At 37.2% G+C, this 25,102-nt stretch overlaps 1 protein-coding gene across 1 annotated transcript in view; it reads right to left on the bottom strand.

Annotated features, from left to right (window-relative positions):
* Positions 1-1,270: 1,270 nt before the first annotated feature.
* ZMYND8 (zinc finger MYND-type containing 8) overlaps positions 1,271-25,102 on the bottom strand; it is a 59,333-nt gene continuing 35,501 nt past the window's right edge. Inside the window, exons 11-21 of the mRNA XM_086474911.1 lie at positions 24,424-24,905; positions 22,028-22,168; positions 18,318-18,470; positions 16,948-17,451; positions 14,835-15,209; positions 11,963-12,153; positions 10,811-10,891; positions 9,664-9,742; positions 7,655-7,894; positions 7,344-7,501; positions 1,271-2,720 (exon numbers count right to left, since the gene is read on the bottom strand). Of these exons, the coding sequence (XP_086331037.1) occupies positions 2,619-2,720; positions 7,344-7,501; positions 7,655-7,894; positions 9,664-9,742; positions 10,811-10,891; positions 11,963-12,153; positions 14,835-15,209; positions 16,948-17,451; positions 18,318-18,470; positions 22,028-22,168; positions 24,424-24,905 (2,506 nt within the window). The 3' untranslated portion in view covers positions 1,271-2,618. The remainder of the gene's footprint in view (positions 2,721-7,343; positions 7,502-7,654; positions 7,895-9,663; positions 9,743-10,810; positions 10,892-11,962; positions 12,154-14,834; positions 15,210-16,947; positions 17,452-18,317; positions 18,471-22,027; positions 22,169-24,423; positions 24,906-25,102) is intronic.

Genomic DNA, 25,102 nt, shown 5'->3' on the forward strand with positions numbered 1-25,102 from the left:
GTTCCAGCCTCAGCACAGTAATTTTACCCAGACTTGGTTCCAAAGTAAACCAGGGGTACGCTACACAGGGCAGAGGAGTACTCTAGGCATAAGCAATGGCTGCAGCTTAGGCCTAGTCATGGTTATTGGATCATACATTAAATAGAGGTGCAGCCTGTCTTTTCAATTCATACCACACAGTGTCATCTCCTTGCATAACGTCCAAGCCAGAGACCTGTTCTTCCTTCACTTTAGTTAACACAAAATGATCCTCAGAAAAACAATGCATTTCATTCCTACCAGAACTAGCTAAAATGTGGAAAAAACACAAGTCACCAGAACATCCAAGATGATACTTTGATCTTGATCTGATAACTCTTGTTGGGAGATAGTATTTTATGTAAATCTTTGCTAGGCTTTGGCCTTCCCGTGAGGAAGGGAAACAACTCTCTTAGGGAAAAAACCTTCTCTTTAAAGAAAAAACCACAGGTTGAAACAGGCTTCGGAGAGCAGTGTGGTTCCCTGTAACAACTTGTGACTTGTTCATCTCTTTCCTTTCTCCTCCTGACTCGTGAGCTTGTTTCAGCGATACCAGCATTACATGAGGAAGGCCAAAACATCGTTTCAAACTTTTAAACAGCAGCACTTGGGAACAAAAACTTCAGTGGTTTTACAAACACGCGTACCAAGGTGACTACAGGAGTAGGAACTTTAAGACAATATTCATAGCAAGATTTTACAGGGGGCTATTTCATTAGCTCCCTGGTTCTTCTAACAGATAACTAGGACACACACGTACGTCTTGCCTGATTCACGCCCTCTTAGAGGGCTACAACCACACTCATGGTGAAAGTCCCTGTTTCTAACCCACAGATACCCCTAACAGGCTGCGGTATCGGTGCAGCCCCGATCCAACCAACGAACAGGTGTTGCACAACAGCAACGCACCTCTGCTGCTCTTGGAACTGAGAGGAAGGGGATGCTACCGTGTTGTGTACGTACTTGGCCTCTCACTGACGAGTGCCAACGCTGCTTTGTGTTTCCTCACATCTGACAGGACTGGATTCAAAGGTCCCACACTTCTGAGACAGAAGATCCCAACATGAGTGAAATTTTCATCTGGAGACTGTGCAGAAATGAACATTCATCCAGACTGAAACGAAACTGGAAACCCAGGAACACAGAGCATTCTTCTAAAACAGTTTAATAAAAAAATTGTGAAGTTTCTTGAAAAACTGGAGAAACCCAAAGCATATTGTGTGTCACCTGTCTTAGTCACAAAGAAACACAATTGTCAAAAAAGATATTTAAGTTTAATACAAATTTTATACAAAGAAAATGTGAAAAAATACTTCCATATGCTAAAAGCAATTATGCTTCACAAATAAGGCCAGCTAGGCTATTTTTGACACAACTGCAATTCACGAATATTCTGTTCCCGCTTTTTTTCTTCTAATACTTTTTCCCTCTAATACGGGTACTAGCTGGAGACTGTACAAACCGCATTCTTTTATAAACAATGGGAGAAATCAACATGACTAAAATGTACAACAGAATGTACTGGAATGATATCATACAATTAATTTTCTCATATACATACATCACCTTTGCTTTGTTCAATGCTTTCGTTTTACACAACATACAAAATGGTACGACAGTATAAGTGTAACAGACAGCATTTGCAGGGGTTACTTTCTCTCATACTGTACTGTTTCATGCTTACATAAAAACATAAATTCCATCATATAAATAATACATGCTCTAGCCCAGCATCAAAAGTCCTTTGCCCATGTTTCCCGATCCATGTTTTTCTCCACACTTGGTTCTTGTCCAAAGTCCTTTTGGAGGATTTTAAAAAAAGAAAACTGAACTGTGAAGCGTAGGAACAAACTTTTACTGTTCTCAGTCTTTGATTCCAATGATCAGAAATCATGCTACAACCAGCTGGTATTACACTTTCCAACGTTTCTGATATTGGACTGAGTGAAATTTTAACTTAATTTTAACCTGTAAACAATATAAATTTTAACAGTCTGGACACTGTAAAAAACCAATGTAAATCATTAGGTATTTCAGATCCGCAGATTGGAAATGTCGTAATTTGCCTAATACAATTAACTGAAAAAAAAAAAAAAGAAAAATACCCTTCATCACTTGGTTGTCCAAAGAAATTCTACAAGAGTTTCAAAGTGCAGAAATTTTTTTCGATCCAAATGCAAATCAGGTTGTTCAGATTCTCATGATTAGATTATTTGATGTGTAACTGCAGTTTCCCAAGACCAGTTTTCAGTGTTAAGCTGTGATAAGGCTGTTTTGAACCTTCCTTTTCCAACTTCAAACACTCTTTATAAGTTAAAGTTAATACAAATATAAAAAGGAGATGGTACTCTAACTTTAATGACATCCACAAATTGTACATTATTTACAAAAGAAGCATAGATTTAATAGGGATCTTACCTGTCCTCAGCTTTTCTAAGCCAGCGCTAATGCTTTACATTAATGTAGTGTAGTTAATGCTTTGTACACATGTACAAAGCTAAAGTCTGAACCTTTGAGGTTAATCCAAAGAACTGTGTTTATTTGTCACATTTCTATTAGATTTATTTTTTCCAACAATTGTATGGACTTCTTGTTAGCAGTTAGACTCTTCGTACTTGGACTGGCATTGTGGTCTGAACATACTGAACTCCAGTTCTCATTGCCACTGTCCCAGCAGAAGGACTTACCACTACAGGAATGGTCTGTGGATTAAAACCAAGAGAAACATACTGTTATGTTAAAGGTCACATAAACATGACCACAGAAATAGAGATTTATTTTCCAGGGAAAATCCAGAACAAGTTCCAATTTTGTGCAAGAATTAGTACCTTTATTACCGCAGTATTACCTCATTCCAGGGTAGAAAGTGGCGTGTTACTTTCCTACAGCCGAGAGCTTTTCTGTATTATTATTACTACTGTATAATTACAGGGACAGGTGGTTTGGTCCCGTAGGTACTGTACACACTCTGTCTGTGCTTGGAGTTAGGTTGGCATAGTTACACCCAGTTATGTATTTTCCCCAAACTAATACATGGGAAGAGGAAAAAGGGCTAAGAAAATCCTTTGTCATTTGAAAAAGTTTTGACAAACCAAACTGGAGTACAAAAATACCCTTGTTTATAAGTATATTCTTGTTACACATTACTTAAATCTTTTTCCCCAAAAGGAACTCCCCCATGCATTCGGTCTATACAGAAGAGAACAAAGAACATCCAGTTGAACAAAAAAGTACTTAAGTAACTTTTGCACAAATCAATAACCAAAACAGCATTACTGGGAACTGTCTTACACACCCTGTAAAAATATTAATATAGAATAAACTTTTCACTTCCATCATACAGATCATGATTTATAAATCTCAACAAGTGAAGTTTCAGGACATCTCTATAGGTGATAATTGATTCTACAGATGCAGAGACAAAGGCACAAGAATGTTAAACAATCTGGTCAAGGTCACATCACTCTGGAAGATCTGGAAAAGGATTTATTGAATCTAAAGTCTGTGTCTCAACCTTCCTCCAAAAATGTGAGAAAGTCTAGAAATGTCTATACCATACAAACTGCGAGTATGTTTTGATACCATTCCAGTGATGCACAACTGGTGATCACACAAATGCATCCATTTCAGCTCACAATATTCTGAGGAAGAAACGGGGAGGGAGATTTTGCGGGCTCTGAAAGGGATGCACAGATCCTCCCAATGGCAACATGACATTCCAAAGAGAACACGGAAGAAGAAATACAAGTTCACTGAAGCCTCATGTTTCCCCACACTGTTTTAAGAAGCCACGTTAAGTGTCTTAATGGTGTTCAGCGAAGATGGTGAGTATCCCTACTGAGATGGACTACAGCTCCCCTGTGACAGTCTATGCCTCCAGAAGCCTACTCATTCCATTCCCTGGAATGCAAAGGTGATGAATTCATGTTTTTACATTATTTTAACTGCAGAAAGAATAAAAACCAAACCAATTTGCTAAATAAATTCAAGATTTCCGATGTTTTGTAATGATTTCGGATGTGTATAGAGGGTTCAGTGGAAACAGTGCCCAGAAGATACACTGGAAGTTGTTCAAAGGAAGAAATTCCTAGTTGGACACAGTGCAAACTGAACCCTGAAGTAGCAGTTACGTCACTGTTAGTAGTACAGCTGGGGAAACTGAGGTTGCCACAGTCGCCTTTTAAATATACACACTTACACAAGTGAAAAAATTAAGTTTCAGTTTTTACAGCGATCGGGATATGGAATGTGTGAGACTCCTTAAATGTGTTAAGATCATTCCCTGAGAGGTAAATTTTCCACCTCTGCCAGCTTTACACATATGTACATTTTGCATACCTAGTAAACATGCACTAAGGTTTAAAATTATTCAAATTGCACGTGCAGTCATTAGAATACAGAGGTGTCTGTAGCTGTGCAAGACTAATGCAAATGTGTACAAAGTTTTAAACATGCACAAATAAAGGCTGAAATCTTTCAGACGTTCCAGTTATGCGTCACATAACTCAATACACTTGGTATTACAGAACAACGGTGAAGGTAACTGCCATTTTTCTGAATGTTACAGAAAACCACCTTATGATCTTACAACCTCTCAGCTATTCATGAAAGAGCCTGACGTCTTTGATCTTTGCTACTTGATTTTAAAGCACGCAGAAAACCTTGTTGTTACGGTAATTCAGTCCAAGCAGCTCGGGGCCAATGCTGCAAAGGTGCACAGTGCTCTCAGTTGAGACAAAATGAGTTAAAATGCTGCGAGGAATGTGAAAAGTCATGATCCCCACTAAGAGCAGTAACACTTGTGTGGAATATGCCAGCTATGACATCCTGTACGTGCGTGCGTGGACATGCGCACACGAGGCACGGATCCTGTGGTCGACGGGTGTGTGTGCGCAAGGAGAGAGAAAGAGCAACTTCGACAGCAATTTAGACCTCACAGTCACAGTGTGATGAGTACACTGCTAAATTAGTAATGAGTTACTGTTACAAATTACCGAGCTGCAGTCAGAAAGTGAACTGAAGCTATCCACACGTGGGCTTCTCTGTTGAACCCCCCCCAGAGGCAGAGCGTGCCGTTCAGTGACCAGTGCAGCATCAGCATCTTTCTTTTTGGTAAGAAGAGGGTCAGCTCCGATGCCATGCTGACTCTGAAGTGAGCACTGCAGAACATGACCAGTTGAAAGAATGGGATATTACGGTGCATAAGATACAAAAATCAAACTCACTTCTGTCCCATCCCCTGTGACTGACACCAGGGAACTCAAGTGGCCTTGGTTAAGTCTTCGATGGAAAAAACCAGGTCTGATTCTCGTAATTTCCTAACGCTAATGTGCAAGGCTGCATGGGAGATACACTACTGATGAATGCCTATTTTCTTTCATAGTTACTGAGATGTCACAGGAATATCAAGCATAGCTCAGAATTAATTAAATCTCTTTAGGATACCATAGACAAAAAGATATTTAAAAGATATTTAAAATGAATTCTATATATTTACATTGGCGTTGTGGTCAAGTATATACATGAAACAGACAAATAACTAACATATAATGTAAAGTGGAAGTCTGACTGTCCTCAGTGCCTTCGCTATACTTAATGAGTTTCTGAATCCTTGTAGTAACGAATGATGAAATGAAAGGGTGGAATGTTGCACAGCAAAATAAGACATTTTGCACTGCAAGTTGAGACTATACCAGTGAATTCATATCTTGATAGAACAGCAGACGGAGACATCCCCCCAGAAATACTGAGCAATTTTAATGCCAGGAACAGTACTACTGCAGACTTTAAATGATGATATTGTACTTACAATTGTGGGTTGAGTAGTTGGAATATAGGTGGTGGTCTGCGGTACCTGGACCAGATTTATAGGCTGGTTGCTTGTCACACCTGTTGCTATCTGCAGAGACAGCACAGGCAACCTCAGTAGAAGTCTCAGCTTTTACATGAATTCCACCTAGTTGTTGTTATTATTGTTATAATATGAAATTTATGTTGGATGTTTTGGTTGTGTTAAAAATTTGCATCTTAATGAATTCACAGGTTACTTCCTTGTTAATAAAACAAAATTCAAATTATGAACATGATCAATGTATACAGCATGATGTTTCAGGTAGAACATCTATGTGAAAGCAATTCCAGATTTGTAAAACTGGAATATTCCTTGGCAAAAAATTTATGTAATTTATTTTCTCCCATCCCCTATTTCCCCAGTAATACAAAGTTGTGCTGCCACAAACAATGCGTATGAACATCGACCGAGCCAGAGTTTAACTTCACCAAAGCATTCCTGTGGAACAGCACATCCTTTTTCCCCTCTTCAAATCTGTTTCCCAAGTTACTCCCTTAGATGACATGTCAAGCCCAGAGATCTAACACCAGACAGTAGCAAAAGTGTCAAGAAATGAACACAGCTCTCTAGTTTACTATGCTTCCCAATTCTATAGCACTATCTCAATGAGACATCATGCTGGAATCACAATACTACAAAATTAGTTTGCTTTTAATATTTTAAAATACAACAAGGCTCCTACTGATGTGGAGGATCATGTCTATGGGTTTGAAAGATTGCCCCCCCCCCCCCCTAAAATTTTTCATTTAATAAATCTTGCAAGGGCAGAAGAAAAACGATGCTGAAATTGCTAATAGTCAAGCCCTACCTATAAAGCAGAATCTTCTCTATAAACATTTTCTATATATGCAATGTTAAGTCCCTTTTATTAGAGCATTTGCTCATCCTTGCCTACTGAATGCTATCAGAGTAGATGCTATGGAGGATTTCGTAACTGCGCACTGCTCCGTTAACTGTAGATCCAGGTGAATTGTTGTATCAGTGTTATGGAACATTGTGGTACCCTAGTGGCAGTCTGTTGTGATAAAGTAAGTTGATTTGAATGCAGGTCTTGAGCTTGGCCTCTGAACCCCCAGGCAAGAAGGGCTTGGAAGTGCTGCGGTCAGTATTGCTTATCAGAAGGCAACTTGTATCGAAAGATCCAGACCAGAAGCTACACTGATGGGTCCTGGAGAGAGAGAGAGAAAGAGGTCCAGTCCCCTTTGGCTGGAAGGATGAGTCAAGCCAACATAAGGTTTTATTGGGAATGAGTGAAGGGGAAAGGGTGTTCCCAGAGGACAGAAGGATACTTTTTTGCCAAGATGAAGAAAAAAACCCAACAAAACCACAACTCCCTATCTCACTCCCCAAATCACACTCTTTGAAATATGCAAATGGTCATAAATTCCTGGCTGATCCAGGGAAGCCTTTAGGGATACGTTTCAGAGAAATCTTACGTATTATTTTTGTTTGAAGTGACCACAATGATACTCACTGTAACACTCTCTTTGCTTTTGTCAGCTGAACCTTCCTTTTCCTTAGGGGTGCTGGCTGTTTCTGTGGGTGTAGGCTGCACACTTGAACTGGGCTGGGATGATTTATTTAATGTTTCTGTGCTAATTTCAGTATCTGTTTCTTGCTGTGTTGCAGTAGCTAAAATAAAGGGAGAAAAAAAGAAAGTAACCACTACTCGTGTGTGCCAGTCCACAGTCACTCTTCACAAACCCACCTGCCCCCACACAAGTGAAGAATATAGAGTCACCCTCACCCCCCCAGCTGTGAGCAGGCAACCCAGAGCAAGATTACCTGACTGTGTGCAAGATTTCATATGCTCGGGCCAGTGAGCTTGTTGGCAGGGATAGTCACAGTAGCTAGTATTCCAACAGCAATAAAAAATGGCCTCTTTCTTGCAGTTAGCACACCACTGCTTCTTTTTAGTTTCATCCACTGCTTGCTGCTTTTCCAATTCTAGCTGCTTCTTCACCTCAGCAATCAAACGATCTCGTTCTTGTTCTAGACTCTGACGCATTTCAGCCATTGTCAGTTCTACTCAAAAGGCAAAGAAAGATTATTTTTGTGCTTTCTGCCCCCCAACAGCAAGGTGCAGAGCAACAATTTTCATGAGTTTAAAGACAACATGAAAATAAAACTAACAATCAAAATATTCCCTGAGTTCAGGCATCTCTGTTGCATTAAACAAATGAAAGTCTTCATCTTCTTTTCTTATTCTGGTACCATGATTTTTACCCTTGTTTGACACTTCAGTTCTAGATGTCCCACAAAGATCAGAATCCAGGTGTATTAGGTGCAGCACACACACAGAAAAAGGATGTATGCCGCTGCTGCTAACATACTTTGTCTTTACAAGCCCAAACTACTGTTCTGCTCCAACATTCAGAAAATACAGAGAATTATATTTCTTCTCATCTCATAAATAAGTAACAGCGAATCAACTGTTCATTTATCTTGGTTTCTTTACAAAGAAAAACATGAAAGTTCTAAGAGGGACACTGACAAAGTTGTAAATACTCATCACTAAGTGAATAAAGCTGTAAATTTGAGCCTTACTTCAGGATTGTTCTGAGAGCCACCCACTATTAATGCAATTATAAATTGATACCTGAGCCAGCATGAGTTAGTAAGAGGAAAGAGTTTGACAGAATCTTCAAGAAAATACAAATAAAGCATTCTGATTCCAGCCACTGTGACTCAGGATCAATCTTTTGAGTCTTCTGAAAAACTCTGAAGCTGACATACTTTCAAAAGACCATCAAAGGCGTTTGTTTAAATTGGTAGCTTAAGACTTTGACCAAGGCGTTAAAGGATTTTTCTGTTGTCTCTGAGCACACCTAGATGTTTGGTTCTGTGAGTTGCAGGCGAGCTGTTGGCATACCCAAGTAATTCTGAAGAATGCTATAACTGGACTGCAGCAGTGGAAAAACTGGTCTACCCTGATTTGAAAGAGCAAAATGTTACTAACAAACCAAAGACATGAGTCTGAATATGGAGTTATTCAGCCCTTAATTCACTCAGATTCCAGATGCGCTGTGCAAAAAGAGTCAAAAAGTGGATGGGGACACTGTATCACGCAGTCCTGTTTGGACTGCATGTAGCTTAAAGGAGACTTGATCAGGCAATTGCAACTTTCTTCCCACAGTCAGTGCATTAAAAAGGATAATTAAAAGAAATCACATTTTAATCATGGTTTTATTTCCTGCCCACATGGTTGAGTGAATGTAGAGATGAAAATCCCCCTTCTAGGAGGAATATTCTTTTATCTGTTTTAGGTAATATTTTACTTTATTTCACTGGCAGTCTGGCACCAAGATTGAGTCAAGTTGTCTATTCACTTTAAACAAACAAATAAACATGCACACCAACAGCTGATCTGAACCAAAATGTCAGCTAACATCAACAAAGATACCAGAGGAAGCAGGTTCCCGCAGTGGCTATATTGACAGAACCTGGTTCTTCTGAGAATTAGTATGAAATAATCAGGATAAAATATCTAATGAAGAGGGATTATCTAATGAAGCATAAAAGAAACAGTTATTCTGTCCTATCAAAAGCTCTCTTTAGCATAAACTTGTCTCAGAGGGCTGAATACCTGTTGTTTACCATGCACAGATAAAGTAACTTAATGTACATACTCAAAAGGTATCTGCTAACATCAGCACAGCACATTATAAAAGGTTTTTTATCCTTCACTTGGACAATTTGCAGTATCATATGATGAAGGTAATCCAAATGTTTGTAGTATGTATTTCATATTCAGGACAAAACCTGACACACTATTTGGACTGCCATTTTCATACCTAGATTATGCTTCATTTCTGAGAGCTCCTGTTGATGTAACCATTGAAGTTTTTCTATCTCAATCCTCAAACGTCGGATCTAAATATTAAAAATGTAATAGTTAGTGCTAATAAACAGGGTATAATATGTAATTATTATACAGAAAAACATGCCCAAAGCAGAGAGCCTGATTATCACTTACATCAAGGCTCCTTCATATTAACATGAGGACAAGACCATAGTAAACCCTAAACCAAAGTCTGAGTACTTGTTTGCTAGGCTTAGCATAAAAAGTGCCGGATTGTTTGAAAACAAAAAGCACTTCTATTAAACTTGCTCTTGCTTCCTCTGAAATTAGTCGAGTCTCAAATTTCTCTGACTGGAATCAAAAACCTATTCCTCAGTTTTGTATCCATTTCTTAGTATGACATTTCATTTATTTTGTTGTCTTTTTAACTGCATGAGGCTTAGGAAAGCAAGTTTTTCATTTACTGTGGATTGGGAATACAAATATCGCTCAAAATGGTGACTTCCTTATTTTGGTTAAAACAAGCAAATGAGTCATCACACTTTTAACTCTAAGCATTACTTATTCACATTCGTACTTAGTTTACACTGCTTGATCTGCTTCTTCCAAGTTTAAAGAAAACACTTAGAAGATACTAAGGTCTACCTTTGGAGACAATTAAAAGCAATATATAGAATTCCATAAAAAATGCAAAAAGTATTAAAGTATTTTTTTAAAAACATTAAAAACTATGGTCATAATCACATAACTGGAATAAGCTACTGCACTTGAAGTAAATTAAAATCTTCCTCTGGTGGACAAATACATGGTTTAAAAAACAATACTTTCAAAAAAAGGACTTAATTTCTGATTTTAAACAAGGTGACACAAAATTAAATCCTCAACAGAAGCTTTAAGGATCTCGGCTTGATGGCTTACTACTTCTCTTCTAGAGCCCATCTGATATTTTTTCAGGGTGTTTCTCCACCACTCTAATCTTTACTGCTAAAACAGCACAGAAATTAGGATCTCTATAGAGTCTCAATACATAATACTTTGTAGGTATAGTTATATGGTACTTTTGCATATAAAAATACTATTTTGCAACTTTCAAAGTTAAAATACAAGCACTATTATTTATTTTTTAATCTTACACTGACCTCAGCTATTGTACTTCCAGTAGTATTTTTTGAAAGATCATTATATATTTCAGTCATTGTTCCTTTGATGGCATCCATCATCTGAAAAACAAAAAGAAGAAAAAAAAATTGTTATGTATTTTTAATAGATACCCGCTTTCACTTCCTTTCAACTGCTCTAATGTGAACTTGTATTTACTATCAACAGTGCTCCATCTCTCTCTCTGTATTTATCTGGATCTGCTTTTGGAGGACTTTTTGGAAGATAGAACACAACATTTTTGACCAGGACTCTGATTTTTAAGTGTCCTGAACTAGTGAACTGCTTGACGTTCTACTTTTCTGAGGAATTGCCAATTTATGAACAAAAAAACATATAATCATGAGTTTGGGGAAGAAATTAAATACAAAAAAAAAAAAAATTGCGAGACAGACATTCACTGGCATTGCTGGCCACTGACAATCCCACCAAGACCGTATCGTTGAGTGAGAACACTGAAAGTTGACAGTCAAGATGAATTCTGATGTTTTCAATGCCTGGGTACTCAACTGTATTTCCTTGTATAGTATTCACCTTGATTTTTTTATTTAAAGATGTAAGAGAGTATATGAAAAGCTGATATCCCATCCCTCACTGTCGCAATTACGATACAAGTATTACATCACATCTTCTCTTTAACAACTTAGCTTCTGTTTTAATACACGAATACACACTCATGACAAGTTATCATCTGATGAAGCTACACAGTGTTTTAAAACAAAGTACATTTTTGTGTATGTATTACTGGACACAGATGAAGAAATATTAGTGTTTTCTGTAAATATGATGCCGAGAGGATACCTACACCTTTAGGAGAAAACACAGAAAATTGTCAAAACCACAATGCAACGTAAACGAGAAGCAGCAATGGGGGGATGTGAGAAGGAAAGGGTCTAAAGTGTCTGAGCAGCTGAAGCCTGTCATATACACACTATGGCTTGGAATGGCAGCATTCAGCCAGCTCTAAAGAGGTGGTTCAGCACTCTTGTCAAAATCTAGGTGTTCCTACCTAGTAGGATGAATTTACAACACGTGACAACCTGAAAATAAAGTTATTTCAGAATTTGAAATGTCAAAAATGTGAAAGTTCACTTCAAAATACGATTTCAAGGAAACCTTGCTCAAGAACTTACTTTGCTAGTATATTTAGCAATATCTGCAGCCACATCAGCTGAAGCTGTTGCAATTGGCAAGTCTGTATTAACTGAGGAAGAAAGCGTACTTGCAGATCCAGAACTGGTGACCATAGATATAGGTTGAGTACTTGTAACCAAGGTTATAGTGGATGTGGAAGTGCTCTGGGTGATTTCTTTTTGCTGCACAGCTAAGAAAAGAGAACATACAGCAGATCAATCACATAAACAATTACAAAAATAATTAGGCAAACTTCTAAATTTAAGGTCTAACTTAAATGTGTGCACCTACACATTTCAAAGACATTGTTTATACAACGGTGCCATTTAGTCAATTCATCGTACAGTGCCGAGCCACTGAACTTGTACATAATTGTAAGGCTTAAAGGTAGTGAAGCAAATATCTCTTTGAGACTTATTTTTTCAGACTGGCCAATGCAAAAGTCTCCCTCAGATCTGTATTTCTCCCGTTTGGGACTCTTCCATCCCACTTCCTAGGAAATCACCTCCTAACCTCTCAATTTGGAGAATTCCCAACTAACATCATACGTATGAGCGTAAGTCAGCGTTTGACATTTTCATTTGCCATAATTCTAAAACATATTATTGAATTTCTTTTCTCTTTGTTTTGAAACAAGGTTTAGTGAGCCCCTGATGAAGAAAGCCTACTTTAGTAATACTTCCTGGTGTTATTTCCATGCTTTTGTTATTAACCCTACTAATGATGATGACTGTCACTACATGTTTAATATACATATATTCAGATCAACATTAGCCTTTGGTTAGCTGCAGAGCAAGGAATGCAACATTAGATTAACTCATGTAAGCAAAGAAGGTATTCATAGTGTTAACTCAAACCGGATAAGAAAAGTTTTCTCATTTTTGGTCAATACTTCAAATAATCTTAAACACTGGGTAATTAAAAAAATGAGAGTACAAATCAAAATGCAAAGACCCTCACCTTTTCATCTCTAATAACTTATCTGCCTTAAATATTTTTAAAAAAATTTTTTTTAGGACAATACTTTTCAATCTATTTTTAACGATTCAATATTATAAAAGATGTCTTCATTGCCAATATCCTCAAAAAAGGAATTACTGAAATAAAAAAGTTGGTCATATTTATCTCTATGTACTATATTTTTTGTTTATGCAAATTCAGTATATAAGAAATTTACAGATTTTATAGTTTTCATTTGATGTGTTTCTAGAATATAATATTTAAGATGGAACATTGCTGATGCGCTCAATAGTAAATGTATTGATAAGACAAACTTATAGGCTGAACATTTAAAATTTGACCCTTATTACTAAGCTCTTATATTAAAGCATGATTCTCTTGAAAATAAGACTTCACCAAGTTTCACTTTATTTTTCCTCAGTGATTTTTTCTGTATCAAATTTGTGCAGTCCACAAGTAGAAAGATACTGCATCTTCAACAATTCTTAAATGACAGTCACAAAAGCAGTTTAGGGCCAGAAAAATGTGCCTCTGGTAAACGTTTGTACGTGACCCCTCACCTAAACTTCACTCCTGTATGAACTTACTGGCTTGCCAGCAGCGTTAGCAGAATGGAGCGTATCTATTCATCAGGCACATCAGTAAACAGTTCAGTTTATTAACTGGAAATTACAAATGAAGCTAGATTTACATAAAGTTGCTGTTCTGTGAAGTAAAGCAATAGAAGCATGGGCTTATATTACCACTGCCTACTACTAGCAAACCCTCCAACAAAAGGATGGTAAGAAAATAGCTGTGAAAACATTCTGAAATGCCATCGCTGTTTGCTCAATAAACTAGCATCAAAGTCTTGTTAAGAGTTAAGCAATGGGGATTTCAAAGACAAATGTAGCCTCGGTAATTTCATGGTTGTCAAATTATACTCCATGAAAGACGGTACAGATCAGCTTCCTGTCAGATAAAACTGGATCCAGTTTGTAGATAATCGAGGCAACAGTGGTAACCATGCAATTGGAATGGTCTTATCATAGAATTCTGCTGGTTTGGGCTGGGATAGTTAATTTTCTTCATAGTAGCATGTATGGGGCTATGGTTTGGATTTGTGCTGGAAACAGTGTTGATAACACAGGGATGTTTTCGTTATTGCTGAGCAGTGCTTACGCAGAGCCAAGGCCTTCTCTGCTTCTCACCCCACCCCACCGCCGAGGAGGCTGGGGGTGCACAAGGAGTTGGGAGGGGACACAGCCGGGACAGCTGACCCCAACTGACCAAAGGGATATTCCAGACCATATGATGTCATGCTCAGCATATAAAGATGGGGAAAAAGGAGGAAGGGGGATATGTTTGGAGTGATGGCATTTGACTTGCCAAGTCACCTTTACAAATGATGGAGCCCTGCTTTCCTGGAGATGGCTGCACACCTGCCTGCTGGTGGGAAGTGGGCAATCAGCTCCTTGTTTTGCTTTGCTGGTGTGCACGGCTTTTGCTCTGCCTATTAAACCGCCTTTATCTCAACCCACGAGTTTTCTCACTTTCCCCATTCCACAGGAAGGGGGGATGAGTGAGCAGCTGGGTGGTGCTTAGTTGCCTGCTGGGGTTAAACCACAACAATAATCTAGAAAATAATTTGGTTCATTCTCCCAAATCTGTGATAGCTAAGAATGGAAAAATATTTATACCGATACACACACAAACTTTTTGTCATTAAAATAAGGAGACAAGGCTCTAAATACACACCAGAAAGAGCAGGTATGCTGAGTAAGCTGTTGTATTTTAAAGTCACTTATCAGAGTTGAACCACACTTTGAGATTTTGTTTATATGGAAGAACTCCTGGTTGGGCACTTGGAGCACCGAGATCACTACTGGGGAATTATGGCATCACAGGCACATTGAGTTAGAAAGCATGTACCTTTAACTGCTTGTCTTGTCTGATATCTTGTCCCTTGAGAGGACTGAGGTTGCTGTGACTGAGACTGCTGGCTCTGCTGCTGTTGCTGCTGTCTCTGCACCTTCTGCATGTGCCATTTCTGAGAAGATGTCTGAAATTTATTTGAAGAATTCCACACTACACGCTGCACAGCAGGGGGAGTTTCCTTAGGCAGCAGAGGCCTCTGCTTTTTCACAGGGCTTCCAGTGGCTGCAGATGGAGCACTAACAGTAGAAGAAGCACTAGTAGTTGCTGTCACACCAGCTGGTGGAGTCTGGGCTGAAGAGCGGGTAAGTACTGGAGTTTCTGGTAGAGACTGGGTGCTTGCACTGGAGGAAGGTGGCGTTTTACCTATGACTAAACAAACATAAAATGTAGTGCCAGCTTTTCACCAAAACATCTGATTCATAACTGCCCATCTAATTTTTGGAAGAGCCATATGCACTTCCCAGTCTACTTTGAATTATTTTCCTCAAAAGGTAATTGATATTGTACAAGCAAACTCATTTCAGTCTAGGTGAATTTGGCGGCAATTCAGCAGCGCCAGTCACTAAGCAAAAACAAAACAAAAAGTACAAAACACAGAAAAACCAGCCTGACCTCCTTCAGAAACTATGTGAGAGGTTAGCATTTGTTAGGGTGTTCTGGGTTACCACTTACACCTCTCATCCCAGTTTCTTTCAGGAGAAAAATACATTCAAAAGGAACAATGAACAATAACTGAAGGAATAGCATAGTAAAAACTCTAAACACAGGTAACCTGGCACTGACAACCAAACATACAGCATATTTAAGATATCTATGTTTACTTGAAAACCTTCCAGAGTTTACAGTTGACTGTTCCACATATCAGATCAGTTTAGGAACTGGATGACTCTTCCAAAGCTGTGGCTGGGAAAAACACGTCTGAGAGAGAAGGCTGCTACACTGACGGGTTTCTGGAAAGGGGGCAAAGACTTTCAGATTTGCATGCATCAGATCTTTTTTCTGGACAAAGGCATTTCAATATTTCATAGCCAAGATTAAAGGTAGGGGCCTTGGAACCATGGACAGGACAGAAATTATGTCTAGAATATATTCATATAAGTGTCTCCGTCTATACGTGAAAATTTAAATCCAGTTTTAATTTCACCCAGAATATGCATTATTCTTTTGCCTCTGTATCAAATTAAAATTTTAAGTTTACCTATTATTTCAACCATCACTGGTTTAGGCCACTAATAATACATGAATCAGTAGCTCCCTTGCTTAATAATTTTTTAAATAAACCAAGTCAATATAAACTCCAAACTCACAATTCCGGTTTTAGTTTATAACCAGTTTTCTGATTATCTCAAAATAAAACATTTATCCATTAAATGCTCTTTCAGATTCAAAATACAGAAGCATCGTCTTGTAAAGTATGCTTAGTTGATAGACTGAAAACATTTCAAATAAAACTATTGAGCCAACATGCTATAAAATATAGACAAGAAGAGAACGTTATATGAAGAATAAAATATTTTTCAATTTAACCATTTAGATCTGGTTTTCCATATTGTTGTGTCAAAAGGCTAACAAGCAGAACAAGCTTTACAAAAGCACTTCACTCATTGAGATTGCTTTCCTCTTTTAGCAACACGTAGGAACAAAGGACAATCTCTCAGGGACAATACATGTGATTTAGCTGTTCTTTTGGTTATTACTGAGACCATTTACATTAATTTCAATGGGACCTTATGCAATTTGTTTGTTTGATAAGTTCCAACTTCTATATCTGCACTTTTGGGAGGTCTATGGAAATGTAAATATTCAACTGAAAGTCATAACAATTGCAAAATAAATTCTACATTTGTCACGGAACAGATATTATGGATAGTCATAGTTCTATGATACTGAAAAGAAACTCAACATAACATCTTTTATTTAAACCAGAAACCATAATGGGGAGTGAAAACTTTTTTTGTAGTCACAATGAATGTAAAATCATTTGTAAAAATTGTTTTAGTACAGATATTTTTGTCTTAATGCAAAAACAAAGGTAGCAAGTCTGGCTTCGATAAAAGTCCTACAGAACAGAACAAAAAAAAAAAAGAAGGAAATAATTTCATCCTACCATCTTGTTTAGGAGGAGGTTCTTTAGATTCTTTCTTGCTTTTCCTTCCTTCACGGCCACAATGGTCATCTCCTAGATCGATGACAAGTTCACTCTCCGAATCAGAGTCCAGTCCTAGATGCACAGTTGGAGAGTCTGTTTCATCTTTACCTTTCAGTTTTTCTTTTGCAGGATGCTGTAAACTTTTTCCCTTTTCAGAAAATTCTTTTTCAGTGTCTGTAATTGCCTTTTCTTTGACCAGGTCATCTGTTTTCTCCATTTCTGGACTTGTGCTTTTAAGTTCCTCCTTGTCTTCATTCTGTGCTGGGGGCTTAGGTTTTTTTTTCAAGCTCAATGATTCTTTGTCACTTCTTGTACCTTCCTTGTCGTCTCCATCTTCTTGATCATTCTTTGATTTCTGATCCTCATCACTGTATTCACTGTCACTGGTGTCAGATTTTTCAGAATCTTCAGAGTCACTGTGTTCTACTGCAGTATAAACAGCTTCAGATATTTCATTTATTCCTAATTGTGGGGAGGAAAGTACATTCCATGCTGACATCAGACTGACTGGCATCACCAAAAAAAATGCTCTATATACTGGAACATAGTGCATACATACCATCATCTTAACTGCCAGCCCTTAAGCTATAAACACTTCCCTTAGTGCCCTATCTCAATACCAGAAGGTATAAGAGTTACCTTTCACATATTCCAATTCATATTTTTATTTCATTAAGTGGCCCTCTTTTCACTGCCTTTTTCCACTACCTGCAAGCTGTTTTGTTCAACTCAGGGCACAATGCTGGCAAATACAAAGAGGAATTATTTTTATCCACAAGAAACCACCTTAAAATCAATGACACTACTCAACTGATTAAAGTTACTTACATGCACATTTGCAGAATCAGTTTTAGACTGCGTAAGTTTTGCAAGGAGAAGCTCTAATATTTTAGTGTCTGGCACTTAATTGAACACGTTCTAGACCACACGTTCTAGCAGCATTCAGCTCCTGTGTGACTGGGTACACTAATTTGTGCATCTGATGTAAGTTAGGTACAATTATTGAAGTTTTCAATTTACAGATCAAATATTAAGACTATAATTCTGTCATACTATCTACATCAGAATGGTAAAAACACCACCACCACCACCCCCCCCAAAAATTAAAGCTTTTTGACAAAAATTCGAAAAATCAGGTCTCATTGTATTTTAAATTAAACTAGTTCAGTGCATTCTACTTGCCTCAAAGAGTTCAATTATCCTCTACGCTTGTTTCACTGTATAAAATATTTAAGTTTTTACTATTCGAAAACTTCTTTTAAACTCCAATTCAAAGTTCCCTTAAGTGTATCCTTCAGATGTCCATTGTATTCTTGAGATATACTTACCAAGTTGTGCTTTACAGCTCTCTATTGTCTTGTCAAGATTAAGCTGGAACCTACTACGTATCTGTCGTTTTGGTGAAATGAGTTGCACAGGAGTGGTCTGCTGTTGGACTGACTCACTCAACTCTTTTAGATCCATCTCAGCTTTGCTACGATCTAGAAAAAGAAAAGGAACTAAGAAAAATACTTTACGAAAAGAAGAGAGATCACTATTCAGCTAGATAAATTTTACTGAGTAACAATGCAGACAATCTGAAACACGTTTCACTTCTTTCATAATTATGGGCTAAAAAAATAACTCTTAAAGTGACTTTACTACAAACAAGGGATTCTTCCTCTCTGATACTACATATTTCACATGCAAAATGCATGTATCAATTATGTGGATGTTTTTCTCTGTCAGTGTGAAATTATCATGAAATCATCATTCAGGTCTGTAAGCTGTCTGATGGCACTTCTACTAAGATACTGCTCTTATTTACTACTAGTATTTATATTTTCACAGAGAAAATTAAATAGCAATATAATTCCTTATAGTCACCATTTAAAATTAAAAGATAATTCATGAGAATAGAAATAAAAATGAGGATTGTTACACTAGATAGATTAATAAACTTAATAAATTTTTCAATGTATATCAGCAAAATCTTCTCAAGTTCTCCTATACATGTAGAGAATTTTCAATCTGAAACATACAGCTCTGTCTGGAAACAGTACAGACTACAGTGCTAAAGCTAAAACTGTCTTAGCAACTTAGTTTCACATTTTTACTTCAGTTTTTCAATTTCAGATGTTGTATTTCTGTAGCATAGTCCTGTCCTCTACTCTTTGCCAACAGTGCTGACGCTCGGGGCACTAAACCAGTGTGGAGTTAGGCACTTGTTTGGGGGAGGTGGAAGGGGACATGAAGAAGGGAGAAGGAATGAAGAATTAGGTTTGGCCAGTTTAGCTCCTTGAACTGGCTCATGGTAAGATCAAAAGAGCCAATGCTATATGCTGGAAAAGGAGAGAGGCTGCAAAGAAGACAAAAGGCAACACTGGCACAACGTGTTTCATTTTTGTGCTTCATTTAGAGTTTCATTCCACAGCATTAAAGATGTCACTGTATTGCCTTATTTTAATTTAAAATTAAAAAAACCCAACATGTATTTACAAGATGTTTCTTGTTGATGTGCAGCTCAGAAAAGTGAAATACAAAGGCTGAGACAATGATTCCTCTGACCAGATATTCTTTACAAGTTTGAACTTAATATCAAGGTCCACATTGAAAACATAAGAGCCATAGTACATAATGACTCAACTTCAGCAGTACAGTTTTCTCAATCAGGCTTGGCCACTATCTCCTATCAGGTTGCAAATAGAATCTATACTACAGATAAGAGCAGGTACAGAAGGAACCATTCAAGTATTCATGCAGTTTTTGTTTACTGTTAAAACAGCAGTTCCTCATCTCTTCCTAGAGAGAGGCAGCAGCTTGTGTGGTGCAATCCCACAAGCCAAATATACAGGCTATAATTTGGATCATTCTGGCTTGCAATATATGTGCATTTGAGCATGCACAAATTCAGTCTAAATAAAATTCATTTGTCCTTTCTAGTCCCAGAGAAATGGTCATAGAAGTAATACTGAATTTCACATCCTCATATCACATACTCATACTGGAAGAGACTAAACATAATATAAATTCTATCAACTTATGTGCAGTGTAAATTTTGAAAATAAAAATGAAGGTTCTAAGTCACTTAAGTACTTCTGAAAAATTTGTTCCTTGTATTTGAAATGTTTACTAAATTAGGTTTCTTCTTCCTGTGCTAGTAACTATGTCACCCAATCCAATAATGGTTATATGACCCCTAGTACAGAATTTGATTCAAGGCCTTCATAGCCTTAGTTAACTACATGGCAGGAAACAAACAGAAGGAAAAATGGAGAACAGAGGAAGAGGAAGATGAAGATGAGACACTGTAGTAACTCCCCAGGGAACCTTATATCCTAATATATGAAAGAAGTCTTGCAATCCAAATTTCCCTATCTAACTTACAAGGAGGTCTCACTTATCTGGATTTCAAATCTGTCTCATTAATGTCAAAATATTAGTAAAAAGAAAACAGAGCCAAAGGGTAGACAAGCCCATTGCAGAGAAATCTTCAAGTTGTCATCTCCAAAGTCTCTACTTTTTCTCATTTTCACTCCTTACTTGGTCAAACTTGTTGTTCTACCTTTTCTGCCTCTGTTATACAAGGACAGTTCCTATATTGTCAGGAAAATGTATTTTTCCCAAGCAATCTGTGTACAGCTTGGTCATTCACGCCTCCATTTTCCAATTTAGCCAGTCTGCCAGTAACAACCGATGGCTCGTTTCCATCATTTTTCCTTCCTTATTGCTGAATTGGAGGACAATCATAGAATCCACCTAGTGCTCTGCTCAAGGTACATAAGTGTCTTTGTTTTCTGGACTTCCACTTTTGTTTTTTCAGAGAGACACACCCTGTTCACATTATGTCTGAAAACTGTGTGATTCACAGATGAATCTAGGTCTGGCACAGCTGACACTACTAAATGAGAAAGAGTTGCCATTTTCATTCCTATCACCAAAGAGTATGTTTAGCAAAGGAAACTTCCCTAAAGCTGAAAAAATAACTAAAATTCTACTTGAAAGCATAGTAGCTGTTCTTTTATGGTATTGCCCATAGACCGTAACATCAGATTTTCTGATCCACACTATTTTTTCAAAATATTCTGGGCTCTAACTGATGTCTCCCATCTGTGGCTCAAACAACTGCAGCACTACATGGTTCTTAACAGTTTTCCGAATGCATTGTCACCTCAGATAAGAGGACAAGCTGCAGTGCAGCAGCAGAAATTAATTCTATGGTTATGTCCACACAGATAGATTAACACACTAAAGGTATTTGTGAGCTTGTATCTGGAATCACAATATCTGTAACTCGCTGAAAACATTAATTCAGCATTTGAGCTCAAGCCTTCCGAAACATTTGGCTAACAGCAAAAGGCAGAATCCTGTTTCTCCACATAATATCACATGGAGGTAAAGAGTAGCCAGATCCGAATCAGAATACTCACAGGAACAAAGCATGACTGAGGAAACTGATTTACATCCGTTTGGCTTTCAGAACCATTTTACCAACTTTGTACTTACCTACTCAACCTTTCAAAATTCCACAATCCCAAAATTTACTTCTAGGGAGTTTCAAGATATCTGCTAATTCCTTTCATCCATCTGTCTCCCTAGAGAGGGATGGTCAGTGAGGAGGTGATGTGAAGACAGCAAGAGAGAAGAAGCCCTAGTAAATCCTAAATCCTAAAGACTACGAGAAAACCTTGCCAGCAATTCACTTGAGAGACTGAGGAGTGACGAGCAGCAATGTTCGTGTAATTACAACCGTTAGAAGCTTACCTACTGTTTAGAAACATTGGTTTGTACAGTTCAGCTCAGAGAAAAAAAAAAAAGAAAAAAAACCCAACCTTTAACTACTTCCTTTTATCAAGAAGCAGAAACAATAACAGGAACTTTTATTTATGAAACAAAAAAAGAATAGCATATTTGATGCAACAATAATTACACACTGACTCATTTAAAGCCCTTTGTTCACTTAAAGCCACATACGAGCAAGTTTGTTCATATGTTGCATTGACAACACTGTAATTTATTCAGCCGTAACAGTATTAGGTTTTCAAAGGTCAAGACTAACCAAGATTAAGATTCAGAATGCTTCCTGGAGTGGAAGTTCTTTCTTGCTTAGCAGAAATTGGCGTTGATGCTTGAGGAGAGAAAGGTTTGGGGCTGCCTGACAAGCTCCCTGTTTGATTTGTTCTTGTTGGAGCTGGAGAAGCTGCAAAAGTACAAAATTGATAAAGACAGATTTAAAAATATTCACAATAAAGCCATATTCACTGGCACAAAACAGTGGTTAAACCTGCCCAAGCAGAGAAAGAATTCTTGTTGAATCATTTCAACACTGTGTTATACCTCCATTATAAGTTACAACTATCTCTTTAATTTTAGTTTAATAAAGAAAGAAATTGTAAGGAAAATAATTTCATTGCAACCATATAGTTGGGCCACGTGTGCTCACCCTCAAAATCACTCTGCAGTGACAGAAAGTTTCTAGCTTTCAAGATTCGGTTGCTTTAGATGTTCACAAATTCTGACACTCTAAATTGCTATCTATTCTAACTCATGTATGTAAGTAAGCACAGAAAACCCCACCTACCCCATTTTCTAGCTACATTGACAGAGAATTGAAAGTACAAATCATAGTAAGTTTAACCAGTACAGCTGGAGATCAGTGACCAAATGTCTCTGACAGGGTAACAGAACATTCTAATTTTACAGCATTTAGGCAGAATCTGTGCTCTGAGCCTTTAAAAACTCCATGAAATAATATTCAAAACCAAACTTCTGGATACAGCCAAACAGTTTAGAAAAGGAAGCATCTGCAGGCCATTACAGAAAAAAAAAAAAAAAAAAAGGGACTAATTTTTGTCAGCAAGAGATTAATTTCTATCTGTTAAATCTCTGCCTAATGCTCTGAAAATGTCATCCTAAACTGACTGCTGGACACTTTTTCTTCCCCAGTGCATCCAGGTCCATCTATATATTTTCAGATTCCTAAACGCGAGCAATACCTGCTGTTTCAGTAACTGTTCCCAAGTTATTGTCTACACATCACTCAAAATACACAACAAAGGCATCCAAATAAAAACTTCTTGTCTAAGGATAGTGCAGTCATACTACTTAAACTATTTTTTACAGCAAACAAGTAATTTCATCACACATGGATTGAACCACACAGATTCCAGTAATGACAGCTAAGTTTATACATAAAGTAAATACTACAAAAGTTAGCACTTGTCACAATATACGGGTAGAAATGCCAGGTGGGAAACTGAATATTCTAGTTTATCTGCTGTTAAATCCAATCCAGCATTCCCATGCACTAGGATAGAAGATAGTAAGGCTTGAGGAAAAGTTAGATAAAAACTCCCCAGAATTGCTATGATAATCAAGAATCCAGAGTAACAGGATAACATCTGTTGTCTTCTTTTATCTGACAAAATAGCTTTAATTTGATTTTTGATTATCTCCATTACTATAATGAAATAATAATGCGGTATAATAAAAGCTCTATATTTTAAAACACAAACCAGTACCTGTTAGCTACACCTTACGTATAAAAGCTGTACACACATATATACCTGATAATTCACGTATAAAATAAATTATTCCTTTTGAACATGTTACTCTACTGAAAAATCCAAGTATTTTCATATATTCAAAACAATACAGTTACTTTGTTATCACTTCCTTATGATGGACAGGATCGTATCACAAGACATTTTTGTACCCTAAGGTAGGTTCATAGCCTAGTCTTTATTAGCTAGAAAGAATAAGATTATAGCAAATAAATAAATAAATAAAATGGCATTTTATCTGAAAACTGCAATGGAATATATTGATTTAGTTTTCTACACAAAGACATCCTTTTATCAAAACCAAAGTTTTAAAACACTCACATCAGTTAATACACTGCATCATTTTTTTCAGACAGTGATGAAGTTTCTTTTATGGATGAAAAAAACTAAGATAATTTGCCTGAATACCACAAAATTAGCTAGTATATGACTACATTTTAAGTCTGAGAAGTCCAAATTCTGCATTCTACACTCCTTTTTCTTTTATCCACTCTGCCTATGGAACCATAGTTTTATTATCTTTTAGCTACTTAGTTGGGAACACTATAAATTAAGCTCATTGCCTTGAAAAAGAACTATCAAATTTCAAATAGAAAAAATCCTAATCATGACAATTCTGACCCTTTTTGTATTTACTTCCACTCTCCATTCAATTTGATAGTTACAACTATTTCCTGCTACTTAAAATTAAGCGGTTTGGTCACTTTTCAAGATTATTTATTTCTTTTCAGTGTGATACTGTGATATTTATTTCTTTTCTTTTATCTGTGATACTGAGAGTTAAACTCATGTTTTTTCTAAAATTTCTTCATAAACTGAGTCATAATACAGTCTATCTTTAAAAAGTACACGGAATAAAACTAGTGCACTAAGCACCCCCCACTTTTTTTACCTGTGTTTTTCTCAATAAAGTCCATGGATTCTTCACTGGCACTAAAATGACTGGAAGTTGCTTTTTTCTCTGCATCCTGTTCAACATCAGATCCAGTGTGAACTGATGAGTTTGTACTCATTGGTGACCGTGGCATATCTGTCAATGAAATCCTACGACCAGTACTACTGCTCAGCATAGACTTGCTCATTAGAATCTTGGGCGATGCTGTCATATCAAAGTTCAGTTTGATTTTCTCTTGTTTGTCTGTCTTTGCAGTTCCAGCAGTTGGGTTTGCAGGGTCTAGTAACATTTGGTATTGATTGTTGGGAGTATACGGTGTCCGGAAAGGTGCGTAATTAAATACTCCAAATTTTCTACGAATGTTATCAACATAAACCTCCATTTCTTGCATTGCACTATTGAAGATGCTTTTAGTCTTTTTCACAGAAAAAGGAATTTCTTTAGACATGAGGTAGCAATTATTTATTGGAACCCAGGCCCTATACATAAAACAGAAGAAGAAAAGATAAGTACATTTCACACTGTGGGTTGACATTGGCAACTTTTGTGCACATAATTTATTTTAGCCTCATCATAAACATATGGACACCTCAGATCATTTCAAAAGACCATCTCTACCTTCTTCTTGTAATAGTTCAGTGCTTAGTTTTGGTAAATAAGTAAATTGCATGTCTTA

This window comes from Leptosomus discolor, chromosome 17 (genome assembly GCF_034619465.1).
Source record: "Leptosomus discolor isolate bLepDis1 chromosome 17, bLepDis1.hap2, whole genome shotgun sequence".
NCBI classification, from domain to species: domain Eukaryota; kingdom Metazoa; phylum Chordata; class Aves; order Leptosomiformes; family Leptosomidae; genus Leptosomus; species Leptosomus discolor.